General features: G+C 41.9%; 1 protein-coding gene across 1 annotated transcript; it reads right to left on the bottom strand.

Annotated features, from left to right (window-relative positions):
- Positions 1-548: 548 nt before the first annotated feature.
- On the bottom strand, positions 549-26562 carry LOC311500787 (myosin-9-like). Its single transcript, XM_084562380.1, has 43 exons — positions 26361-26562; positions 21743-21933; positions 21445-21585; positions 21137-21293; positions 20726-20753; positions 20347-20440; positions 19893-19913; positions 18127-18219; positions 17170-17233; positions 16647-16745; positions 16161-16304; positions 15718-15813; positions 15029-15105; positions 14735-14929; positions 14220-14393; positions 13801-13974; positions 13492-13606; positions 13014-13204; positions 12678-12799; positions 11261-11330; positions 11018-11178; positions 10745-10853; positions 10088-10219; positions 9654-9860; positions 9327-9464; positions 9077-9200; positions 8809-8980; positions 8417-8629; positions 8116-8260; positions 7822-8028; positions 7521-7625; positions 6935-7087; positions 6092-6340; positions 5470-5682; positions 5148-5360; positions 4905-5066; positions 4334-4462; positions 3990-4078; positions 3671-3794; positions 2402-2610; positions 2211-2319; positions 1904-2076; positions 549-1532 (listed from the first exon to the last, which is right to left on the bottom strand). Exons 2-43 carry the CDS (start codon positions 21926-21928, stop codon positions 1412-1414), a joined length of 5898 nt encoding a protein of 1965 aa, XP_084418506.1. The 5' UTR covers positions 21929-21933; positions 26361-26562; the 3' UTR covers positions 549-1411.
- Between the last annotated feature and the right edge of the window lie 453 nt (positions 26563-27015).

The following is a 27015-nucleotide window of genomic DNA, read 5'->3' on the forward strand; positions in this document are numbered from 1 at the left end:
ATGCTATATTCAATCACTACCTGAAGTCTGGGAGACTTGCACATCACCAAAGAACTGAGTCTTTTGTAATGCTCTGGGAAACCTTTACTGGTGCTGTGGTTTGACCTCACCAAGTGAAATGCTGCTCAGTAGGGTCGAGATCAAATGACTGAGTTGTTAACCGTGTTGTCAGCGGCATCTTAGTCCACCTCCCCTTTGGAAAAGTTTTCCAAATTACCAAACACTCAGTTTTCTGTGGCCAAAATGTGCATGTTAGTGTCCCTTGTCCTTCAGGTGTAGGTGTACTGCTGTCCTAGTCCTCCTGGTATTGTTTAAAATAAAAATAAAAAAACTAAAGAAAAATGTACTAACTTACTTTGGAAGATGCATGATTTGTCAAACTAGGGACTTTCCCCACAAACACTATGGAAAGGATGGATGATTATATCAACCAGTTCACTGTTTCAGTGTGCATCAGTTGCTTTTACAAGAGACTTGAACAAATGCAAACTTTTCTTTTATGAATACAACTTTTCTAGTGGACTGAAGTCAAACAAAAGACAAGCAAATCAAATGCCTTTAATATTTTCTCAATTTATTGCATTAAGGCATTTTATAAAATACAGAACAGCCCATGTTGGCATCAATGGCATATAATTTCTTTGATAATACAGTGGAAGGGTATAATATTTACCTAAAATATGATGGACTCAACATTTAGAGACTAATGCGCCGATAGAAACCCATCCTGAAGTGCAAAGCAAAGCACAAAACATAGTACAGGGAACTACTACATAAGGAACCACCACCAATAGAAACCGGTGAGAGACAATACATCAACCAAGCTGTCATAAATCATACTACACATTTGTACCCATATTTTCACCAATATTACTGCATTTCATTTTTGCTACTGAAGAACTTCTCAAATGTTGTGTGTTGTCTGAGTTGGCATTGTGCAATTTTGGTAGAGGTAATAACGCAGTGAGAAGAAACATGTACATTACAGATGCAGATTTATAAAAGGTGAACTGCAATTTGTAACCGCAGCAAAATCCCCGATTTTTTATTTATTTTTTAAAAAAACACACATTTGTGTGCAAAACCAGCATAAAATGTCCAGTGTTTTCCTCAAAAAGTGACAGCACCTCAGCCCCAAGCCCAAATAAAATGCTACAAGAGCAATATTTTATGATATAATATACCCATTAAGTAGAAAAATAGACAAAAAGAAGTTTTTGTTAAGCCTTTGCAGAAAAACATTGCTTATATTCACTGAGATTAATAAGATTATTTGGCCAAATATAAATGCAAGTGAAAAATAATCACGGGAGTAGAAGGCTTAATCCTCGTTTGCATAGCTAATGTATTGCTAGATTTGCCTGCCGACTGTGGTCATTAAAATATTTGCCTCTTGGCTTTTCTCCCCCTTTCACTCAGCTGCAGGCTCAGGCGTCTCAGCTGGCACATCCACATCCTCATCCAGGTCCATGTCCACGTCCAGGCCTGTGCGATTCGAGATACGCCGCATATTGAAAGGCAAGTCCCCACGTCTTAAAAACAAATAATTTAAACACAGTCAGGAGCTGCACAACTATAGCACACAGGTAGAAAATGAGACACGCAGTATTATTGACTAAAAACTAAAAAATTGAGGGTTTGGTTGTAGGTAGCAATGTCATAGTGAACTAGATTGTTGCCAGGATATCTCACCTGCTGCTTTGACTTTTAGTTTATGGATTACATCCAAAAACCCAGAATCTTACATTTCTCATAACGCAACTTAATTCATCTTATTTTTCAGTACACCTCCCTTGCCTTGACTTGCCACACCCTAACCCAATTAATTTTCATGATATTTATTACAAAAAAAAAGAAAAAAAAAAAAGAAAGGAGAACGGCTCCTTGGATTCTTAAATTTTACCTGAGTTTGCTCTTCAGAGTGCTGACTTCACGGTTCATACTGTCTGCTGACTCATTGGCATCATCCAGCTCCCTCTGCAGCTTCCTGCGGTAGGCGTTGGCTCTTGTCAGCTCCTCCTCCGTCTCCTCTAGCTGACGCTTCAGCTGGCGCATTCGGCTGTTAGTCTTGTCCGCCTGTAGGGATAGTTTTAACTTGGCATGAACAACATCGATACAGTGCCAAAAACAATACAAGCCAGTCATTAAAAACCCCCTCTTCTCCCTTTAAATTAAATGAAAAGTAAAAGAAGAGCAGCTACAAGGCTGACCTGATCTTTGTATTGCTCCGTGTTGCGCCTCTCATCCTCAACCTGTAGCATCATCTCCTTCAGCTTCTTCTCTGTCCGCCTGGCCAGCCTGGATGCCTGCTGGCGCTCCCTGAAATAAGTAGAAAATTGTTGTGAGAAAACCAGTATAATCCCGAGTACAAAACGTTGCTGCGCTACTGGTTTCCACTCACTTTGACTCCATGTCAAGCTGCTCTTCCAGATGAGCTATCTTGGCCTCCAGGGTGGTGATTGTGGACTTGTACTTGGACTTGATGGTTGACTCCAGCTCCTGCAGCTTCAGTTTCAGCTCCTTGTTCTGGCGATCCAGCTGAGAACGAGTGCCCTCCAGCCTCTGGGAGGTACTGCGCTCTGAAGCCAACTCCGTGGTCAACTGCTCAGTCTAATATCACAGGCAGAGACAGTTGAGATGCTGTTACACTCAAGTATATGCTGAAGTAGTAAACTGTCTTTTTCTTCGTTCACCTTCTGTACCAGCTGCACTACTGCTTAACACTGCAACTTGTATCTTTCACTTAAGAAAAAATCTCTTTCTCCGTCCTTTCTGATTCATAGACTGTATATAAAAATGAATGAAATGACAGGTTCTCAAAAGTGAAGTCAAAGCGAGATGAGCTCCCCCTGGTGGCTGACTGCAGTATATATCATAACATCAAATATATCTTTCCCAAAGTTGGTTTCACATTGTTTGAATGTTTATGAATGTTTAAGTGTTAATTTAAACATTTTTTGATGAGTTTTGTTTAAGTAGTAGCTATAAAAACTGGAAGTGACATCATGAGGTTCGCTGTGATTGACAGCTGACCTTACGGAAGCAGTCACGTAGTGTCCTACAGACTTCTAAGATGCAACTTTAACTTTACATAACTTTAACGGTCTCTTTCAAACTGACAAAATGCAGGCTCTGCAGTAAACTGTGCTAACCAAGGATAGCCAACCAGGACTGTTACAGTCTTATAGTAAGTACAATCTTTGCTGTGGGACAAACAGCGGTCTGATTTCACTGAGAGGGTAATTTATCAGTTTGCTGCTTTGGAAGAAAGAATCAATTTAAATATTGAGTTATGGAATTTTAATTATTGTATAATAACTGCAATGATCAAATTGGAAGTGTGTTAATTCACTACACATTACTATTGCCCCTGCTCTTTACTCTGGATTTGCTGCAGCTAAAATGAAATGTGATAAACTGAATTCAATGATTGTGAAGACTTATTTTCAATATCGTAGTTGCTTTTATAGTATCTCAAGGTGCTGAACTGATAACTGTGCAGCCATCTACTGGTTATTGGTGGTGTTGCTACCTGAGTTATACATCAAAAAACCAATTGTTAAATGCAGTGTGACTGCAGTAGCTTCACATAAATGTTTTGTCTTTCTTTAAGCAAAAGTTTAAATTATCCACCAGAATCAACAGATACTAAGGCTGCGAGTGTCCTTACCTGCAGCGTGGTTCTCTTCAGACGATCGTTCACCATCTCAGTGTTGAGCTGTTCCTCCTCCAGCTCCTCCTCCAGCTGAGTGATACGGGCCTCAAGCCTCCTCTTCTCATCAGTCAGCAGTGAACTAGGGAGGAAGAGAAGCGACTGTTAATGTACAAAGACAAAGCTGTAGATTTCCCTTAGCTGCACAAGATGCAATGGTAAATAAACGTATTATTTACATCAAATGCTGCTGTCTTTCTTTTATGGAATGAATTGATGTGTGAAGAAAAATATCCTTTATAGGACAATAAAGACTCTATCTCTATTTGGTTCATACTTCTTGGTGTTGCTGCTGTTAATTTCATCCTGGAGCTCATCTCTCTCGGTCTGAGCCTGTCTCTTGACTCTCTCAGCAGTGGCCAGATCCTGTAGGAAGAGGAAATTATATTATATTGCTTCTACTACAGGGGCTTTTGGATTACACATGAGAAACATGTCATTTTGAGCCAAGTTAAAACCATGTCTAATTATACAATTCCTTTTGATTTCTATATAATTCTGTCACCATGTCCTATTCCATACAATACCATCCATGACCTTGAGAATACGCCAAGTAAGGTACTTTCCCTACATTTAGCCTTGCATCAGATTTTTCAGGAGCTCGTCTCCATCGTTTCATACCTCCTGGTAGTGCAGGGTGTCGGCCTCCAAGGTCTTGAGCTTCTTCTCAGTCTCTTTGGCCCCGTTGACGGCTTCATCTCTGGACAAACGCAGCTCATCCAGCTCTCTCATCAGGTCTTTCATTTGGGCCTGTAGTGTGGACAGGCAGACGTCAGACACTTTGTACGAAAGAATGTACCTACAATTGCCACTACTGTTATTGTAGCCAACATGGTTAAAAAGACTGCAGACCTACTTCTGAAGGTGCAAACATTCAGTAGATTATATAAACCGGTATGTTCCCATATAACTTAAGCCGTTTGGGATACATCCCTTTATCTTTTTAACAATTTATTAAATATTTAAATACAGGCCTGTTATTACAAATGTGTAACTAGCAACATTACCAACAGGCAGTAAATTACTTCATATTATAACCTGTCAAACTATTTAAAAGTAATGTGAGTCTGCTGTTATTTGTTCATATTCATTTTCTAGTCGTGATTCACTTATGCAAAACCTACCCTATCCTTTGCTCGCTGTTGTAATACTATTGCTTGTGTGTCTGTATGTACTTCCGTGTGAATTGTACCTGATATTTTTTCAGCTGTTTGAGGGCCTCATCACGTCCCTTGTTGGCAGCATCAATCTGGGTTTCCAGCTCAATCAGGTCCAGCTCCAGTTTCTTCTTGGATGACAGGGCCTGAGTACGCTGCCTGCGCTCATCTTCCAGCTCGACCTCCATCTCACGCACCTGAAGCAGTAGACGGACATACAGTCAGTTGAACCTCATGTAAAAATTCAAAATAGAAGTGGTTACAGTCTTCTCTAATACCTGTTTTACAAGCTGTTTCCTCCTCTCCTCTCCTTGCTCATCTCTGGCCAGGAGGTCTCGGTCAAACTGGGCCTTCATCGCCTGCATGTTGACCTCCAGACGCAGTTTTGCATCTTCTGTGGCCTGCAGCTCATCTTCCAGCTCCTCCAGCTGAACTCTCATCTCCTCCAGCTGCTGCTCCACAGCACGCTTTGACCTCTCCAGCTCATGAACCTGCAGGAGAAGGAGGTTTGCATTCACACACGATCAGTGTGGGTCAAGAGTTGGTTATAATAAGCTCCAATTCTACACAGGTAAAAGTACACAGGTCATGTCTTCTTACACTCTTGCCGACATCATCCTTGGAGGAGACCAAATCCTCCATCTCAGCTTTGAGTATTTTATTGGCCCGTTCCACCTCGTTCTTCAGGTCTGTCATGGTCTCCAATTCGCGGGCCAGCGTCAGTGCTCGCGTTTCCTTCTCCCTGGCTTCAGCCTCCGCCTTGTCACGCTCTTCAGCGTACTGAGTAGAAATCGTTTTCTCCTCTGCTAGCATCTAAAGAAAAAATATAAAAAGGATATGATCTGAAAAGGAGCATACGAATTTGTGTGATGCTGAGTTTGCAAAATATGAGCTCTCAATGAGAGCTAAGAAAAATAAATTTTCAGCGACGATGGATATTTTCAACCCATTACAGTAGAAATAAAGAAATCCTGCGCTTATAATAAGTGTCATTATTCTCATGGTTATGTATAAGAATTAATACACAGAAGATTTTCATTTGTCCACATTTAACCTGGTTAATTCAAGCATTATTTGATATTTTCTGTGAAAACCTTACTTATTGAGGTACATGCGTTGTTTTTTTGATACTGTATACTGTAATAAAGGTTTACAACAATATTAAACATTTCAGTACATTATCACATTTTACTTTAGGTAATAACTATTCAGATGATGATACCTGATCAAACTTCTTCTGCTTCCTCTCCAGGTTGGAGACTATCTGCCTGAGGTGGTCCTGGTCCACCAAGAGGTCATCCAGCTCCTGCTGTAAACGGGTTTTTGTTTTGTCCAGTTTGTCGTATGCGGCCGTCTTCTCCTCCAGCTGCTGCATGATGCCGTCCAGCTCTCGCTGGACTCTCTTGCGACCCTCCTCTGCACCCTCCACGGATGAGGCCTCCAGTTCCAGCTTCTTCTTCATCTCTGCCAGCTAAAGACAGAAATAGAATTGAGAGGGATTAGATGGACATAAAAGAAATCATGGCTATGATGAGGTGCAAGGTCTTTCCTCTTTATTAACTGAAAAGACTTGAGCAACAGGTGAAATGACACATATCTCTTTGCCATGATTGTAAGAAATGTGAAATATCCTAGCATCTTGATGTTTAGCAGTAATCATTTTTACCATCTTTGTTTCACATAATTATAGCTGATGTATATCACAGCCACAACAATGTGGCTAGTAATAGCCACATTGTTGGAGATGGTAAATGGCCCTGCTTTTATATAGCGCTTTTCTACCTATTGGTACTCAAAGCACATTCCGGGGATCGAACCGCTAACCCTCTGGTTCGTGGACAACCCGCTCTACCTACTGAGCCACAGAGATGATACTGTTGTATGAAAAGTTGCTGGAATTTATCCTGATGAGTGTCTGAAATGTCCCTGGATGGACTTTTGGTTCAGATACATCACCAGAGCCATGCAACTAACTTGGCTAAAACAATCACATGATGGAAAATCACATGATTTCCATAACATGACATGAAACATAAATGCTTTAAGAGTGACACTGTGGACCGACCTGGGCCTGCAGAGCGGAAACCTGCTTCTCCACGTTCCTCTTGCTCTCTTCCTCTTCATCCAGCATCTCGCGCAGGCTGTTCTGCTCGTCTTCCAGCTGCCTCAGGCGGGTGGAGAGGGAGAGCTTCTGACGAGTCTCCTCTTGGAGCAGCTCCTACAGTTCAGTGAAGGAAATATTGCAGCTTGAAGAAAGTATCCCAAAACCGAAGCATTTAGTCTGTTTTTATTTGGCCTATATTTGTTTACATTTTAGATATTAGCTATGATCACGCCCGTTTTGCAGTGTTACTACTGATTCACATCCCTGGATTAACGATAATAGTGAACATCCAACAACAATATCAGGTAAAATCTACAATAATATTTCTGTTAATCTAATGATTCATGGTTGTTTGAATAAAAAATTGTTTTGTTGTAACAACTGTGTGATCAGATTTGAGAGGAAGGAGTCAGTCACTTGCGTTTTAAGAATGTGAATTTAAAATGTTGCCAGTCTGTGTAGCATAGAATATATTATTTGAGATTATAAAACATACTAGAATGTGTCGGAAGGTAATAATAGTACTAATATATGCATTTGTGCATACCTGTGTGTCCTGCAGCTGAGACTCGAAAGAAGAAATGTCCTTGCTGGATTTGATGTTCTTGCCCTCTGCTTCACTCAGGAGCCTGTTTACGTTGTCCAACTCCGACTAGATACCAGACAGACAAAAAAATCAACGAACAAATGAATAGGTGAAACTACACGGCCTTCTCAACAACTTAATCAAACCAGCCACTTTATAGATCATCCCAAAACCAGTAATTTCAAATGCATCCTTTACCTCTGTAAAAGCATTCAGTCAATTGTTCTCACTCTAAACCTCTCTGAGACAATACCCTGCATACCTGTATCTTAGTCATCTTGTCGGAAAACTCCAGCCTCTGTCGCTCACTTTCTCCAAATTTGACCTGCAGTTCTTGAACCTGGGCTTCAGCCTTCTTGCGACGATGTTCAGACTCTCCTTTTCCTTGTGTCAGGGTCTTCATCTCGATCTGCAGCTCGTTCCACTCACTCTCCAGGGCCTGCTTGGCTTTCTCCACCGACACCTTGTTCTGCAGGACCGACGTACACAAGACAGGTTACTGATGGTATTCAGCTATTTGGTGGCTCCTTTCTCTTCGAACTGCAGCATTCATTACCTTTTTGGCCTGCTCCAGCTGTTCATTGAGTTCGTCAAATGCCTGATTGTGTTTCTGTCTCATGTCAGCCATCTGCTGCTCATGAAGCTGGGCCTCTTCTTCCAGCGTCTTCTTCAGCTGGGCAACCTCCGTCTCACGCTTGGACCTGCATGGATCAAAAACTAGTTAATAAAGAACAAGTTGCAAGAAGAGGATGTTAAAATGTTCCCATTTCTAAATGATACATTGTAGTCATTGTCCGTTCATTAATTGTTCTTGTATTTCCAAAAACAGACGTTAGAATCCACAGCCTGACTGTTACCTCAGCTCCTGCTGTGCTGCAGTCGAATCCAAAGTGTCCTCCAGTTCAGTCTTGAGGGCCTCCAGCTCCTCTCCCAGGTCCCTGCGCTGTTTTTCAGCCTTGCTGCGTGCCTGCCTCTCCAGCTCCAGGTCCTCCTGGAGCTCAGAGATCTGGGCCTCCAGCTCCCTAATCTTTTTCTGTGCTGTGTTCTTTGCTGCAGCCTCCTCCTCGATCCTGGAGGTTAATAAAAGAGAAGAGATGAGATTAACATACGGCTAGTCCATGAAAGTTCATAAAATTTATCTAAATCTAGAATGGGAAAATACACAATGTCTTGTGTCTTTTGTTGTTGAAACATTAGTACCAAAGGTCTTACTGGCAAAAAAACCCCAAACATTGAAAATCACTCAAACCTGGCCAGTGCAGCAAGGAGTTCTTCCTCTTTCTTGGCCAGCTGAGCTCGGAGTTCAGCAATCTGGGCCTGCAGGTCTGAAATCTGGTCATGGAGGTCAGTGGAGTCTCCCTCAAGTTTGCGACGGTTCTTCTCCAACTCCTGACGTACTTTCTCTTCTTTTCTCAGACGATCTGCGTTTAAAAAAACAAAAACAACAAATGACAAGCTGAATATATTGCTTACAGGTGATTAAAATCACAGTTACAATCTAAACAACAACCACTTGCCCTCCAAGTCTGTGATCATGGCTTCATGTTTATTTTTGAGTTTCTGCAAGCTTTTGGACTTCTCTTCCTCCTCAGCCAAGTTGGTGGTGAACTCAGCGATCCTCTCCTCCATTTGTTTCTTCTCCTGAGGTGAAGAGACAATTTTGTCTAGGTTTAGTTGTTGAGTTAAAGATGCACTCATGTTGGATTATTTCAGAGATTGGGTTCTGATTTGATCTATACTGGTCCAGATTAACACGCTGAATGAGACCTTGTTGAGCTTGCTGTTCTGGTCATCCAGCACCATGATGTCCTCCTCTAGTTTCTTCAGCTTAGCATCTGTGGTGACCTTCTCCATCTGAAGCTTTTGTCTGGCTGCTTCCTCCTCATCTAGCTGCTGCTCCAGGTCCTGGATAAAAAGACAAAGAAAAATCTGGAATATTAATACATTTAAGGTTCATCTGCAACTTTTCATTTTGCAGTGTTGTCCCTTATATAATAGCTCCCAAGCTCAACTGGTGTAATCAGAAACGTATTGTCAGGTTTTACATAAAAATAGGAAACATCATACATTTTGTCATCAGGACGTTTTACTGACCGTAATGTTCTGCTGCATCTTTTTTTTCTCAGTTTGCATATGAACGACCCTCTCCTCCTCTTCCTCCAGGCGAGACTCCAGGTCGTGCAGGATGTCTTCCAGCTCCTGCTTCCTAGTGGCCAGACGGGCTCTCATCTCCTCTGCCTCTGCACACAACTCTGTCTCTGCCTGGAGCTGCTCCTGAAGAGCGGCTTTCTCAGCACTCAGCTACCAGAGGAGAGTCATGTAATTAAATCTCTGCACCAATCAGTAGAAAGACTTCTGCTAAATATTTGATCAATTCATTCGTCATGCCAAATTTGAATGCAGTCAAAAAAGAAGAAAGTATGCAGACCCACAGGTAAATCTGACACTTTTTTTGCACAGGTTTAATTAAAAATAATAATACTAATACTAATACTACTACTACTACTACTAATAATAATAATATATACCTGTTGTTGCTTGGTCTCGTATTCTTGGAGAATCTCCTCAGCCTGCTGTTGTCTCTCCTTCACCTTGATCAACTCCTCATCCTTGGCCAGCATTTCCTCCTCCTGCCGAGTTACCTGCAGCAGAGGCTTCACCTACAAGGAAAAATAAAAGTTCAGATGGTGACTTTGTTGGATTAAATAGCATAGCTCTTTTGAGTTAGTGAAGAAGGATCACCACCAGACTGACATGCCTCACAAGTGACGTGGCAATCCACTTGGACAATTTATTGGAACAGAGTCGGAAAAGAAAAATGTCTAAGAAGACTTGATACCACCAGTGCCAAAACATTTATACATTTAACGTTTATAGTAGGGTGCCACTTATTACTCCTTAACCCCTTCACGCCTAGTGTCGCGAATTCGCGACGCACTGTTTCCGCTCAGACTGCAGCCGAAATAACGCATGTAATACTCCAATGTTGGTTTTTGCACATTCAAAATATTCCTAGGAACCTTTTGCAAGCACTAGTTTCTCCTAGGGTCGGAGTGGCAAGCAAAAACATAAATAATTAATTCTTTATATAATTGAAAAATCAATTCAGGCGTTAAGGGGTTAAAGGTGCACTGATAATTATAAATTTGAATGTGACCAAACTGAACTGCCTTTATTAATCCTACCTTAGTGAAAAGCCTCCACCACTGCCAGTTCCTGAGTTTGAGGTAGGCTGCACAGTTCCTCTGGATAACTTTCATGGCTGTCAGCTGCTGCTGTCTCTTGGCAAATGCTCTGGAGAGAAAAACAAGTTCTTTCATCATCATATAATTCATTTGAAGAAGAGAAGCTCAGTTAAAGTCAGCAGTGTGCAAAGTTGTTGCCAAAACATACAGCTGCTAATTGAGTAAAGCGTTTGAAAACTGATGCATGAATTCAAATGACTTGATCTCTCATACTTGCGGGCCACATATCCTCTGCACCAGGCCTGGAAGCTGATGATCACATCAGTGATCTTCATGTCCCTCTCCTCCTCCAGGTGGGCCAGGACCCCGGCTCTGAAGAACACTTTACTTTGACCGATGCGGTACAAGTTCGGGTCCAGCTCTAGTGCTTTGATCTGATGTGGAGGGAGAGAGAGAGGTGAGGCATGAAACAAGGCTTGAGATGAGGCAATTCTAAAACCGATTTGTTGTCCTTACCATGAGGACGCAGGCTTGCTTGCCATCCATGAATCCCTTTGGAATGGAATTGGGAGTGAGGATTTCATACCTGAGAGAATAAACACAGAATAAATTACAATCTTGTAAAGATTATGTATTTTTCTACAAACTGAGGACAAACTTTATAATTGCATTCAGCTAAATGTTTTATAGTCATCCAGGTCCATCTAATGAGGCAGCGGGCATAACAGCTTAGGTCTTTCTTGAAATGACCAGCATATTTCTGAGTCTGCACTTGAGCTTGAATGTCTCCTATTCAGATTATGGGTTGCACGACTTCAGATACTTTAAGGCTGCGTATTATGTGATTAAAGTCAAATCGACACCGACTAGTCTGTAATGACGTCACTCAGAGCATATACAAGCATAGAGTCCACAGCAGAGCTGCCTCCATCACCAAGGACCCTACCCACCCCAAGCATGGACTATTCATACTCCTACCCTCAGGTCACAGGTACAGGAGTGTGAAATGCTGAACCTCTAGACTGAAGAAGTCCTTTTCACCCACTGCCATCAGACTCCTAAACAGCTGTCAGGAGTCTAGAATCATGTACTTCAATTTCTAAGATTTTTGTTTATATTGTTGTCATTTGGTTGGGCGGCAAAAGAAGAATGTCATTGTACAGTGAAATATGTTTCTACACCGTGCACGTGACAATAAACTCTTTGAATCTTGAATCTAATAAAAACACAGTAAAAAGTAATGCTTTGCAACAATAAAATCTATATTCTTGACCTGAATGCATATGCTGAAGACAGACAGCTCACGCACCATGTACTGTGCACTATAGCGTGTATAAATACAGGCTGCAACTCAGCACCATCAATAGCATTTAATAGTGCTTTACAGTGTGTTGTATGATAGGATAGTGTAGCTGGGTAAAACAAAATTGGTATATCTCTGAAGCCTTTTCAGTGGATAGCAGCTGAAGGTCTAATGACTTTAGACAATGAAATTCACTGACAAATTGTTGATGTGCAGCCTCCTTCTCTCTGTTACCACAGGATGTTTGGTGAAGTTGTTAATCTGCTGTCGAGAGCATTTGGCCCTTTCCTCTGTTAGCATTACCAGAAGCGTTTTCAGATGAAGAACGGGCTTCATCTTAAGTGAAGTATTTCCACATACTTGAAGAACCGCTGATCACGTGATCAGTGACTAGTCAACTTCATGCTTAAAGCTCAATGGAACAGCAACAAAGTCGACAAACCGACTAGTCGACTAGTCTGTACAACCCCTAGTTCAGACATAGTTGGTCTTCTGGTTACATCAGGATGATGATATTTAAATGTGCGTCAGTTTTACCTTTTGTCTGAAAATGTTGTGAAAGGAGGGTGGTCATACTGGAAAGGAATAAAATGAGTGGTGTTTACAAATCCATCTACTTTTGTTTCTCACCTCTGTCTGAACTCCTGGAAGACGATACGGTTGGGGAAGCCCTGTCTGCAGATGCGAATCCCCTCCAAGACACCATTACATCTGAGCTGGTCCAGAACCAGGTGAGACTCCAGTTTGCCAGCCTGAAGAGAGAACCAATTAAGGATTTGTTGGATATTTCTTAGATTATTACATTATTAAAATGTGTTTCAGCAGTTTGGTGGGCTGCTTTCATGTCAGAATAAAAGAAGACCTTTATTAGCAATTAATAGTGGGCATCATGATCCTTTCCATGTTAAAATTATACAGGCTGAAGTGTGCAGGCTTATTATTATTGTGCTGTCCTTCCTTGAGTACCTTCTTCTCGTGGTTGGGGATGATGCAGCGGACAAAGTTGGGGTTGGTGTTCCTGAGTGTGGCCATGAGGTTACTCAGCTGCTCCTTGTACAGCTGGCCCACAGTGCGGAACATGCCCTTGCGGGTTTTGAACGCACCGTGCATGGAGTCCGACATTCCTGCCACCTTATCAAGACCGACGATGCGGTCCACTGTGAGGATGAACAGAATTATTGTCAGGATATTTTACAACAAATAACACTCTGCTATGCTGTCTGACTATAGCCACCGTCAATTATTCTGCAACTGGTTCATTTTAGTTTTGAAACTTAGTGTTCTCAAATACACACGTTGGTTGATAGATGCACAAAGAAATGAAATCCTGTAGCTTTAACACTGTCAGCACATCAAATGTTAGAAATACATTGCAGGCTTCTCACATTTTAGACTTAACCTAAATTCAACATTTCTCATGAATAAATTCAGTTACATCACTTACTGTCTCTCCACAGGTCGGCAGTAAACTTGTCTGTTGACTGGTTGAGCAAAGTGGCCACACACTCATTCAGGGGATCCATGTTTTTCATCAGCCATTCATCTGCCTTGTAATCCACCTGCGCCATGATAGAGATTTAAAATGAAACACTGAGGCTACCACTAAACCATTGGTGCTTTAGTATTTATGAAGGACTTAAGTTCAAACTTTAGTGCAAGATATTCTTCTGGTAAGTAACTATTCTTCAAATTCAAGATAGATGAATTAACTTGAAAAATAATCAACAATAACAATGCAAATTTATGGTCTGACCTTTCCAGCATAGTGTATGATGCAGAAATCTACGTCATCCTTGAGTTTCTTGGGTTTCTGGAACTTGGGATGTGTTCCCTGCTCCTGAACCACCTTCTCCACAAAGGACTTGTCTGTGGCTTTGGGGAACCAGCACTCCTCATCCAGCAGGGCCAGGATGCCTGGAGGACCAGCCTGTGACAAGCAAAGAACAAGAAGGCACGTAAGTCTGCGGTTCAGAGAATTGCTCTCTGATCTAATAATCTACACACAGCTACATGCCTCAACTTGTACTGCACAACTGTTTGCTGCAGAACATGAAAGAATAAAACCAGAAGGCTTGTAAGTGTTAATCTTAAATGTCACTCCAGGTTAAGCTGGGTGCTGTGAGTGTTACTGTCTGAGGCCTGAGGAGGAATAACAGCTAGGAGACATCGTACAGGTTTCTCAATGAGGTCGATGCAGGGCTGCAGGTCGAGGCCAAAGTCGATGAAGCTCCACTCAATGCCCTCCCTCTGGTACTCCTCCTGCTCCAGGATGAACATGGTGTGGTTGAAGAGCTGCTGCAGCTTCTCATTAGTGTAGTTGATACACAGCTGCTCAAACGAGTTGAGCTGTTGAAGAGAATTGGAAAATAAATGATTAGGCATTTGATCACTTACTTAATTTTCTGTCCATTGAATCATTTTAGTCATTTTTAAACCAAAACTGTAAAAAATGTTTGTATATGCCCCTCTGTTTGTTTTGTGCCCTCTCTTATCTTATCTCTGTCATCTGTCTAGTTCTTGTATCTCTCAACACTGAGCCTCTGAGCCACTTTATACAGTGCACCAAAACGATTAATATGCATTATGTTTTGCACTCCAACAGAGTAGCTGAGGTCCTTCAGAGTCTCCACCGCTTGATCATAAAATGAAAGTTAAAAACTGAATCTGTCAAGTGCCAAATACTTTACCTCAAAGATCTCAAATCCAGCGATATCTAGGATGCCAATGAAGGAAGCTCCCTGTCTCTTGGTCTTGTCCAGGGCTTTATTGATTCTCAGGACCAGCCAGCGGAACATCCTTTCATAAGAGGCTTTGGCCAGCGCCTCAACAGCAAACTCTGCCTGCTCCTGGGTCTGGGCCTTCTGGACGTAGTCCCTGCCGACCTGGAAAAAAGAAATAGGAAATAAATAAACGTTTTTCATGCTAATTTTGAATTCAGCCTTGTGAACGAGGACTTCGTGAACTTTCTGAACTGTGCACACCTTGATTCTAGGAGACAGGATAGCTCGAGTGAAGTCGGTCACATTGATGCCCAGCAGGTGACACACTTTCTGAGCAGCTGGGGGGGAAACATGAGGGTCACATTGGAAGATGTAAATGATGAATCAAATGGAAAGATTACAGAAAAATGTAGAAAACAAAGACGACTGGACATTAGGGCGAGTGAAGATGTTTCACCACTCATCCAAGTGCTTTCTTCAGTTCTAAATCCCTGGTGGAGAGTTTAGGCCTTTATCAGGAACATATATTGGTGGTCTGAAACTCTTTTGTCTAGGGTCTGTTAACAACCACATAGTCACCTGCCTGTTTCTGCACAATTAGTGTTTCTGTAACAACCCAGGACCTCCAGACTCGAGATGCAAGTGAGGAAGAAACATTTTGGGGACAGATGTTAAGACTGTGCTGTAAGCAGCTGATCATTTTGTCAGTCTCCCGTTTAGAGAGATGTTTTCCAATTTTACATAGATGGCTTCCTTTACTCCTTTTTGGTTAAAACGTGTAATTTGTTGTCTTCTAACAAGTGTCACTTGTCCTCCAGGTGTAGGTGGACTGCTGAGTCCTGGCCTGGAGTGTGCATTACAATCCAGCTGACTTTGTTTTAGTTAGTTTAGTTGTTTAGCCAAAGAACATGCACAGAGAAAAATATAATGATGATGATGGTGGTGTGTACCGGTATCATCAGGCATTGAGGCCTGGTCAGAGTGACGCTCCTTCTTGAAACTCATGTTCCCCAACTGCAGCACAGCCGACACCACCTTCAACAGACCTGAGAGAGAAACTTGAGACATTAGTGTGTGTTGCAAAGGAAAGAACCCACAAACTAAAAACAATAAAAAAATACAGGATTATTTTTACATTCAAGTATGTTAAGCTGGGCAACATTTCATTAGACTACCTTCAAATTTGCACATACAAAGTTGCATATAATCATTAGAAACTATTTTGATGACCAAAAATGAAAATAGTATCTCAAATGGGACAATCTGACCGTTTTCTTTCCCATTTAAACCGCCAATCATCTCAAATGAATGGAAAACTGCTGACAATGTAGGAATACAGGAACCTTTGAATCGATTAATCAAGAACAGGTTAAACAAATAAGGTGACAGGTACCAATTCTTTCCTCTTCTGGGATGCTCATGATCTCAAAGGCGTCCATGGTTTCAGTGAACATGTCTGTGTCCTGCTGCCCAGGGATTGTCACATTTCCATTGGACAGGAAGCGGTACTTGCTGTAGTCCTCTAGACACAGCTCAGCTGTATCATAAAGAGCAAGGAGAATTGTTTATTGACAGCTGATCATTTCATTTCTGTAAAGCTGAGGACACTTGGGTTTAGCCTTTAGGGGTAAGCTCAGGTAAAAGCTCTAGGTCAAAATGCATTTCATAACTGATCTGTGAAAAAGGAACATCGTTCGTAGCCGTCAATTCCATTGAATTAAATTCTTCAAAGACTCCTGTTTAAAAAGTGTTCTTGCTACTGAACTGCAAGTCACGTAGAACGATTAATGCAACCAGTTATTTTGCAACCATCAACTCCATCTTCCTCATGTAGTCCAGTTTGTTGTAGGTGTTGTAATAAAATGGTTTCAGTGCTCACAGCGCAGCTTCTCCCCTGCTCCTGTCAGCATGTAGTAGAAGACGTGGAAGCTCCTCTCGTCTTTGGCTTGTCTGATGGCTCGAGACTTCTCCAGCAGATCTGACGATATTTCAGTCAAGGACAAAACAAAACTGATAATACAAAACAGCAGCATCTTTAAATTGCTGTTTTCCAATGTGACTTATTTCAAAACGGTTTTGGAACTATGAATGCACAATTAAGATTGCACTTATCTTGCAGGCTCTGTGTTATTAAAAGACTCTGTGACACAAACTAGTTTTAATAGAGTTAACGTTTCAGCGGGTATTATCCTCATATGGTGCATGGAACAAATTAAGTAAAAATTAAAATTATTATGAACTAAATGACAGAGGGCAAGGCACATTCCAGCAAACAAACACTTGTTTGCTTTCAGGATTATGCGCTAAATGCCCTCATTAGGTGTCTTTAGCTCAGTTTTGGCTCTAGGGTCTACTAGAAGATAAATACAGAAGTCTTGGGAAAAGTAAGTTTTAAAGGATGCAAGTTTCGATGTTGGCCCCAACGATGTATCCATTGACATCAAAGTTGATCCTGATAAATTTTCCCTGAAAGAGAAGAGAAATCATTTAGCACTAGGACTTGTGTTTGTTTACTGTGTATATACTGTATATGTTGCAACATTTCTAACATTTATAAGGGCTACTCTGCAAATCTAATTCTATAATACACTGCCTGGCCAAAAAAAAGGCACCAGAAAAAAAAAAAAAAAAAAAAAAAAAAAGGCCACACACTATATGTCGTTGGACCACCTTTAGCTTTCTCTAACATTCTCTGTGGCATTGTTTCAATAAGCTTCTGCAATGTCACCAGATTTATTTCCATCCAGTGTTGCATTCATTTTTCACCAAGATCTTGTATTGATGATGGGAGAGTCTGACCACTGGGTGATGGGTGCATCACTTCATCTGTCACTCATCAGACCACATGACCTTCTTCCATACCACCCTAACTACTTGCAGCTCGGTTCATTTGTCCCTGAACAGAGCGTGATTGCCGTGTTCACGCCAGCCCAAACGAATCAACCTGCTGGAGAAATGCTCTCAGCTTCAAACAGCAAACTAGTTGTGAAAGCACCTTCAGTTTACCAAGTGTTCACCTTGTCAAAGTCTGATAAATTTGGGTTATGTTGTCCTGCACTTGACAACAGGCCGCTTGTATTTTCAAGTGGGGTTTGGAATTCAAAGTAAGGTGTGTTCAGTCTAAGGACAGATGGATGTAATGATTGGTTAGACATTAGGAGAAGCCCAGGGTCATACATACCAGGCAGTGAAAGTCTGACTGAGAGACTGAGCAACATCTGCTGCTTTTCACCATTACTTTTTTGTTTGTCTGTTTTTTGTTTTTGTTTTTGTTTTTTTAATTGGCCTCTTCCAAGTGCCTAGTTTCATGTAAGCACACTAATGAAAATGGATTAAGCAGCCCTTTAATATATTCTTACAAATCTTGAGGAGTTGTCGTTCTTGACAGTCTTTGCATTCCCAAAGGCCTCCAGGATGGGGTTTGCTTGCAGCAGCTGCTTCTCCAGCTCCCCCTGACAGACAAAAGAAAGAATTAGACTAAACTGTAGATGGACATTTTTAAAGCAGACATGACTTTAAATCATACCTTCTTCATGCAGCGCTGCAGATCTGAGAGTACAAATAAACCCAGGTACGAACAAAAACATATGCACCTTATTAAAAACAATTCCAGCCTCGGATTCAAAAGAATGACCGCAGGGAATTTTATTATTGCACAACCAACCACACATACACACAAGCAAAGACTGAATCCTGCACATTCCGACACACATTCCCGAGCATAGCAAGCCCACTCAAGCTCCAAAGCCTGTAAGACTGTCTCTGTCCATGCAGGCACAAACAAGACAACGCAAGAAGCATACAGGAAGGTTAGCCAAGATCCCCCAGAGGAAATGCATGAAACGCTGTGCATATTACAACCTGACAATGGCTAAATCAAGACTGACCAGATCCTGAGAAGATAAACTGCTGCTGGGTAGAGTGGGAAACCTGCCCCTGATGCAGCTTTAAATTAGGTGCGAACACCACAGCACAGTTCAACCTCAGATAAAGTTACTGCTTGACAGCTCTGCTCTGGAAGTGTAAATGACCTTCCCCTTTGTTCCCTGAACCCGTAACAATCAGTGGAAAACCTGTTTTTGTGTTTTAAAAAGGCCCAACTCTTCACAAACCTGCTGGGAAAATGTCTCACTGTTGTAGTTTCTTTTCCTGTTTTTTCTCCTCGTATTTAAACAATAGTTTATGCAAAATTTACTTATTTGTATTCCTTTCAAGAAGACCAATTATAACTGCACGCTAAATATAAACCAAGGTGAAAGGCTAGTTAATTTAGCTTTGTGTGAAGTCTGGAAATAGAAGGATTTATATGAGATCATCACTAGAGATCGCAAAAAACGTTTGTCAGTCTCATCTAAAGAGTAACATATAGAGCAAACATTCCCTCCAGCTGTTAGGAGATTCAAAGTGAAAGCCTACAAGTGCATGGTCAAATATCTGAAAAGTGGATGTTGTAAAGTCAGCTCTGAAAGAACTGTGCAATACATCCTTCACAGTTTCAAGGGACAGCTTCCCCCTTTTGAAACTCCACTTTAAATGTGACACAGCTGCTTTTACAGATCACTATTTACAAGGGAACCCAGAAAACAAAATAACATAATACAGCTTTCCAAACTTTGTTTGAGACTGACAAATCTTTTTTTAAATAAGATTTCAGGGTTTTAAACTTTTTCTTTGCAGTTATGGATTATGGCATAATCTTAATCTCATAGATTTGTGAGCCCGAGTCCCAAAATGATCAGCAATGGTTTTATGAAGAGATATGCATCAGCCTGTGTTGTAAACTTCCGTTTCAGTCATGATTAAACTAACGAGTCATAACATGTTGGCGAGTTTTAGAGGCATGAATAGGCAAGGCTAGCAGTTTTCCTTACATTTCCTGTCTTTATGCTAAACTAAGATAACTGGCCACAGCTTGATATTTACCATAAAAGACACGAGCCACAATAATCTTCTCTAAGCAAGAAAGTCACTATGACCATTATCCAATATGTAAAACTGCTCCTTTTAAGCAACGGGCTATTTCTGAGACTGAATGCATTTCCTTCAATACCCAGACAAAGACAAAGACATATTTGCTGTTAGTAGTGTAGTACAGACACTGATGGAGTCAGGGCGATGAACTCACATGTGATAACACAGCACTGCCCTGGAGAAGAGGTAAAAAAAAAAAAAAGAAGACACAGTTCAACACATTTGATACCAACACACAAATGACATAACTGCAGAGGAAACCTGGTGTCACTGACAATCATGAAAAAATGATTTATCAAAGGTTTCATGTCAGGTCTTGTCAAATAATCTACATCTAGCATAGCGGTACAACACTCCCACACACATATCTGCGTTCTGCCTCACTTCAACCCACCGCAGAGGTGAGGCAGGCACGTCGAGGCCTGAAACAGGAATGTTCAGCAGTCGCCACAATGTTTGTTCATGTACACTACATTAAAGAGATGGACTTATGAGGAAATCTACAAACAGGAAGACCGGGGAGGAAGGGGAGAGCAGAGGACATGAGAGGAAAGACAAAAATAATGGGGTGCGACAAGGAAAAACAGAAACAGTAGGCTTTTACTCACCTGGTCTTTCTTGGACTTGAAGGAGGAGGCGACATGTGCGAGATACTGAATGACTTTCTTTGTGTTTTCTGTTTTCCCTGCTCCTGACTCCCCACTGCACAAATACAAAGAGAGATTCAGATGAGAGATCATTTTTATTAAACAGGAACAGCAAGCTGAATATTATTAATAAAGGTTCATCACTATGATCGATACCCTTCAGATTGCTTTCGAGCAGCTATGACCGTTTTTATATATGACTTGAAAAGTTGATGTGTGCATCCTGAGGAGAAAACTAAATCTATGCTTGGCCCAACAAACATGTTGTATGAATCTCAACTTGACACTTAAGAAATGACTTGGGTACTAACAAAGATACCAAAAGAAAAGAGTGACGTACGTGCAAAGGATGGACTGGTCCTCACGATCTGTGAGAGGAAGAGAAACGTGAGAAGCCACATCAGGTGAGAAAGTTGGCAGTAGAAAACACGCAACACGTGTTTGCTTTGTTTTGTAGCAGCCAGTTAAATCATCTGTCAAACACTAAAGCCAAACTTTCTCTGGATCCTGCTGCTTGGATGTGTATATTTATTGTGTTGAATGTGATATTGTAGATTTTAGACTGCTGGTGGGACAAAAAAGAAAACACCTTTGGATTTTGGACTCACTATTTTCTGATATGTTTTACTTACTAATTATTTGAGTGTAAATAATTATTAGTTGCAGCCCTAAAACCAGCTGTTTATATGTGCTGGTGTCAATGTACTATGTGTGTGTACATGCTGTTTTTACAGATATAAGACAGTGGTACCCTGCATCATGCTTCTGTAGGCCGTGTCTGTGATGGCATAGATGTGAGGGGGCATCTCATGTCTCTTCTTGCCCTTGTACATGTTCACAATGTCCTCAGAGTAGATGGGCAGGTACTTGTACGGGTTGACCACCACACAGAAAAGACCAGAGTACGTCTGAGATAGAAGATGATGGAGCGTTAACACTTCAAAGCAATGAGTGCACACATATAAATGTCATGAAGATTGTAACATGAGAGTCTGGGCAAATACTCATTTGTGGCATCGCTAAATAAACATGGATACACAGGTATCCGTGCAGACTCACGTAGATGAGTCCAGAGTAGTATCTCTCCTTGAGGTTGTGCAGCACAGAGGCCTCATTCAGGCAGGTGAGCTCAGCCATGTCCTCCACCTTGTTGAACTTGGGTGGGTTCATCTTCTGAATATCATCCTTGTTTACCTTCACCTGAGGACGACAAAAACAAGGCATCTGTTGGACAGGCTTTCCTGAATGAGATGTACAGGTTTCTACTATGAAACATAGGTTGGTTGCCTTTTAAGGACATCGTCCCTTGACACTAAAAGACAAATTCAGGCTGAGAAGACAAATTCTCGGCTCTCACCTTCTTGCCAGAGTCAGCCAGCTCCACCACACACTCGTCTCCCTGCTCCTCTTTGACTGAGCCGGCCTCGAAGCCCAGTTTCTCGCTGGGGACCCATACCAGCTTCTTGGTGGACCAGTCAGCCTGAGCCAGAGGGTTGTTCAACCCGCTGCGGTCCCCATACAGGAACTTGTCTGCGTCCGTCATGGTAGCTTTAGGACAGAGGAAGAGAAGGATTTAAACAAAAATGAAGTCATTTTCATCTTTTGAGGAGAATTGGAATGTTTGTTTGAGACAAGAGAAGATTCAAATGATTGGACCAGTCACTACAGAAGCTGTATCAGACCCTGTACTTTAGATCTTGTCAGGCAATCGATATAGCAGTGTGCTTTACAAAAATCCTTTTTATAAAAATTACAAAAATCTCCTAGCCTAGAAGCTAGCCTAAACTTTCCACGCCCACAATTTGTTTTGTGGTGGACTGTTGGTCGGGAGTCGCTCTGTTTGGAACTGATTATGCTCTGGCAAAGCTCTGCCGGGTCAATCAAATTGTTTGAGTGAGTTTTATGCAGTGAAGGACAGAAAAGTAAGTGTGACGTCTTCATTCGTGACATTGAGGTTAAATTTGTTTACAACAAAATGGCTCAGACTGGTTGGAGCACTATTCATTAGTGTGCAGCGTTTTTGTTTTTTTTCCTCTGTAAACACACCCCAAAAGTTGTGTTACCAGACTGATATTCTGATAAGAACAGGATACACCAGACTACACTAGATCATTATGTTTATTCTGCAGGAATGCAAATTCTGTCTGATTTTAGACTCAAATGCTTTATGATTATAGGCCACACCTGTGTCAACAACACTTTTATTTCACAGGTCAAATTCAAAGATGCAATCTTTCAGATCTATAAAAGCATCAAAAGAAGATTTTCTATATTACTTTGTAGTTTGTTACCAGATTTCTGTAAATGAAGCAGGCACGACCTTTCAAATGATGAACTTCAAGTGATGCTGCAGTTTGATGGCACTAAAACCACAGCAATTTATCAGCACCATGATAAATTCAAACAGACATAACTTAGCGCAAAGGTCTTTTATTCTTGGGGAAGAATGCGGATATGAAACCAACCAGCAGCCAATCACGCATCACCGCCTAATGCATCATGTTTTGATGCAGATTGAGATTCAGATTAAAACCTTTCCAGACTTGGGACGGGCACAGACAATGCTTAGTGATCACAGTGATTTAAGAGACTGATTGCCACGCTTCCTGACATCTCTAACACTAAATATGCTGTAAAAGTAATCAAATATTAAATCAATGAAGTGGAATGATCGAGAAAATGTGCATTTAATCCATCCAGTTGTACACACAAAGAGTACTGCGCAGACTCAGAGATGTGTGCTGCACCCAAGGAAGAGTTTGGGAGTTAAGTGCCTTGCTCAAGGGCACATCATCAGACTGCTTATTCACTCCACTCTCTATCTGCAGTGTTTCAATGTACTATACCGCCCAAAGAAAAACAACTTTCAGTGTACAACATCTACATCCGTGTCGGTGACATGATTAACGTCCGTCATCGCTGCTTGTTGTGCAGCCGTCACTCACCATGCACGCAGGTCTGTGTGCCAAGTTTGGTTGATGAGTTTTAGCTTCAAACTTCTCTCATGAATATTTAAGAGTTGTGCGTGCACAGAGACAGACGGCACTCTCTGAGGTGGTGTACGCTGCCGGGTTGTCAGGAGGCGCAGCACAGGTTTGGGCACATTATCTCTGCAACAGCTGTTTGCTGATGTTTGTCACTGTGTTATTTTATGAACATGCAGCTAATTTACATTTAAACCTAACTGTACGACAGCGCTCATCACAAACATGATTCATTTCAGTCCTTACCATTATACAGACAACCTGAGGCTCAACACAATCAGACATAACTATTAGTCACTTTCCAGCTGAGCTCTACAGTTTGACTACCTCTCTTCTTCTTCTTCATTCCCTGTCTGGCCCACATTCCTTCCTCACCAACTCATTACACAGGATTCCACAAATTCCCGACTCCTGCTCGTTACACACGACCCTCTTTTCAGATCCCCCAATTTCCGCCAGAGGTAACAAATGTGTAGGCGTTACACATAATCCCGCTCCATGCATTTAAACGCTTTCTGCAGTTAAAGGTAGCCGAAGGTCTGGATGGAGGTCAGCGGAGGGATGCTTTGCAGGCAGAGAGGTGGTGAAGGAATGTGGGAGCAAGTCTGGGCAGAGAGAGAAATGTCATCATTTTCCCGACCACACCCTGGACACATCCTCAACGCTGCATCAGAAACTAAAAGTGATCTAAAAAAAGACTCCGCTTTCGCCCACGGGATCAGGACATACAGAGTCTGAACAGATTCTGTGTTTTTATGCCATAAATGAAGCGTAGCTTCTTTTTAATGAGAGTGTTGATGGGAAAACGAGAAAGGAGAAGGAGAAAAAGGAACGAAGACGCAAAAGTAACGGACAAAAGGGGTGACTAGTAGCATCTGGAGTTTACTTTAAAGGGCTATGTTTTAATAAAACTATATAAAAAAAAGCTCTACATAAAGTTACTTCATGAAAGATGGCCTTAAAACAAAAATATTCTTTATTGGCTTCTGTACATATTAATGAAATGGATTCTAAAAAAGGCAATATTAGAGGCTGTGCAGCATTAAAGAGTGTGTACATCACTGCCTTTTGTTGCATATAAGACAGACAATGAGGAAGCGTCTCACTGCTGCATTAACATCAGAGAAGACTATATTGAGGTGGAGAATATCAGCACTTGGATGCTCCGAGTATGGGTTCAGATGGCGAGGAAAGGCTGAGGACGGATGATAAAAAACAGTACGCTGTGTGTGTACGGAGAGGGAGATAAAGACATGGATAGAGTGTGTGTTTATACAGTGAGGGATAAAGGGATCAGTGCAGAAGGTGTCATCTGTGTCTCTCCTAAGTTCATTATGTGCTCAGACTCTTTAAGATCAGTGGGGGAGGAAGAGGAACACGCCGACATCTCTTCTGCTTTCATCGAGCGGCACCGTAAACCAGAGGCCACAGATGACTAAGAGCGATCGCGTATCTTCACAGCTAGATTACGTGAGGGCCTCATTAATAACCACACTAAAATCCCCACACCATCACACAGAAAACTTGTGACATTCACATGTGGCTTTGCTGTTTAAGCCGTCCATGAACAAACTTCCTCAGGAAGTTGCACAAACTCTGGCCTCTGCACATTTTGACACTCTTGTGGTTGAAAATGACAAAACGAGCCACTTCAGTCTTCCAATCTACTCTTCTGTGTCGACTCTAGTCGCTCAAATCCAGAATCCAACACATCCTCTTTAAAAATCACACCCAGCACTAGAGGCAGCGTCATGGCAGATCCCCTCAACCTGATCAGCGTACACATGCGTTCCCTATTGTCTGCCCTCACCACCTTAATCTCTGGTGTTCTCCTGCAGGAGCATCTCCACTCTCCTGCTTTCTCCTGTTCTTGGCGCCCACTCAATCCCCGCTTTATCCGAGCTTCCTGGCTATTACCTAACGCCAAGAGCCCAGCCATCTGCAGCCTGGCCGCTCGTACGAGGCCGGTGGGGTGACACAACACACGAGGGATTCGGTGAGGGGGGGGGAAGTGTGAGCGGCATGTTTAATTTCTTAAATGTTCAGGGTGTGGGGCGGAGCAGCATGAGCAAGGTGTGAAACTACAACAAAACAAAATGAGACAACATTTTTAAACATCCGCATTTTACTCTGGGCAAATAACAGAGTATGGGGGTTGAGAGGGCGTTTCTGCTGCTGCTTGGCTTCTGTGCTCGACCAAAAGAGGAAGAAGCATCAGAAAACTGCCTTTACAAGTCAGAACTAGAATCACCGTCCAGCTGGGATCGGTCTACAAAGACCAGTTTGATCACAGACAGTAACTCCACATGGCTCACACAAAGCAGAGTCTATTGTAACTGCCTGCCAATTTAGTGCCCTAAGGGTAGACACACACACACACACACACACACACACACACACACACAGCAGCTGGGTGTGAGCGTTTGTTTAATGAAGAGAGGAAAAAAAAAAAAGTTCATGTCATGCAAACCTGACATCTGACGAACCGCACTGGTGAATCTATAGAGACATAAGCTAAACAGTGAATTCCGAAGAAGAAAACATGAATTTTCATTGCACAAGATGAGCCTGTTTTTCCTGTCTTGGTAATGCTGGTGGTGTTGTGAAGTGTGAATATTATTTCCTGCCAAAAAGACCAAAGCTGATGTTTTAAATGACACCATTTATCAACTGGTTTGATAATGGCTGCATCAGATCTGACTGGTTGTACTGGTGTGAGAAACATGAACAGAAGTGAGCTGTCTCAACTTTCAAAGTAATTTTTACACAAGCTGCATCAATAATGAGGAAAAAGGAGATAATTGAGCATGCGCAGGGCTCCTCTGTGAACACCTGGCCAGGTGCGCCACATTTCTCATCTCAACCCAGTTCATTTATAATTTGAAACTCCAAATTTCAAACTGAAAGTCGTCTCCATCTGCTGGAAACACGGACAATGCCACTCAGGTCTCTGTAGCTGCAGGAACAAGAAAACAATAAGAGGGAACACACCTGGTTTTCAGCTGCAGGCACTGCAGGTGAGAGCTCTTCCTGTGTCCGCGTTTGCAGCAGCGCTGTCCTTCTCGACGACACCTCGTTTTTTTTTTTTGCAAAACAAGAAGCTGCTGGTGGAAACAAACGCCTCTGCGCCGCTGGTACTCCGTCCTCAGCCGAGTCTCTGCCCTGTCAGACGGTCCAGCTGCTCAGGAGTGGCTCGGTGATGATCTGCACCTTTGATCCGCCCAGTTTTATTTTTCGCAGGTGAGTTGGAGGCCCCGCCCCCTTCTCACGCTCTGTGTGTGTGTGCGTCTGTGAGGTTGGTGCTGCGTTCACGAGCTCCACGTAGAAATCAGGAGTTGTGAGTTTGTCGCTGAGTTTGCCCTAAATCAAAATGTGGACATTTAAAACAAGCAAATGTTGTGTTTGGACAATTAAAAACGACAAAGAAGCTCATAAATTAGTATTTTATTCAATTTGTGATCAATGAATATGTCGTGCTGTCTAGTGAAGGCTTCAAAAGACTAATACATGCTGAATGCTCACTATGAACTTCCTTTATGATAACCATGAGATCTGTGTGCACTCAGTAATAATGCACAAAAAAAAGGAATAGGAAATAACAGAACAGAAATAGCGGACTGAGTAATCAGTTTGTAGCGTGAAAAAA

This window comes from Chelon labrosus (assembly GCF_963514085.1).
Source record: "Chelon labrosus genome assembly, chromosome: 2".
Classification (NCBI taxonomy): domain Eukaryota; kingdom Metazoa; phylum Chordata; class Actinopteri; order Mugiliformes; family Mugilidae; genus Chelon; species Chelon labrosus.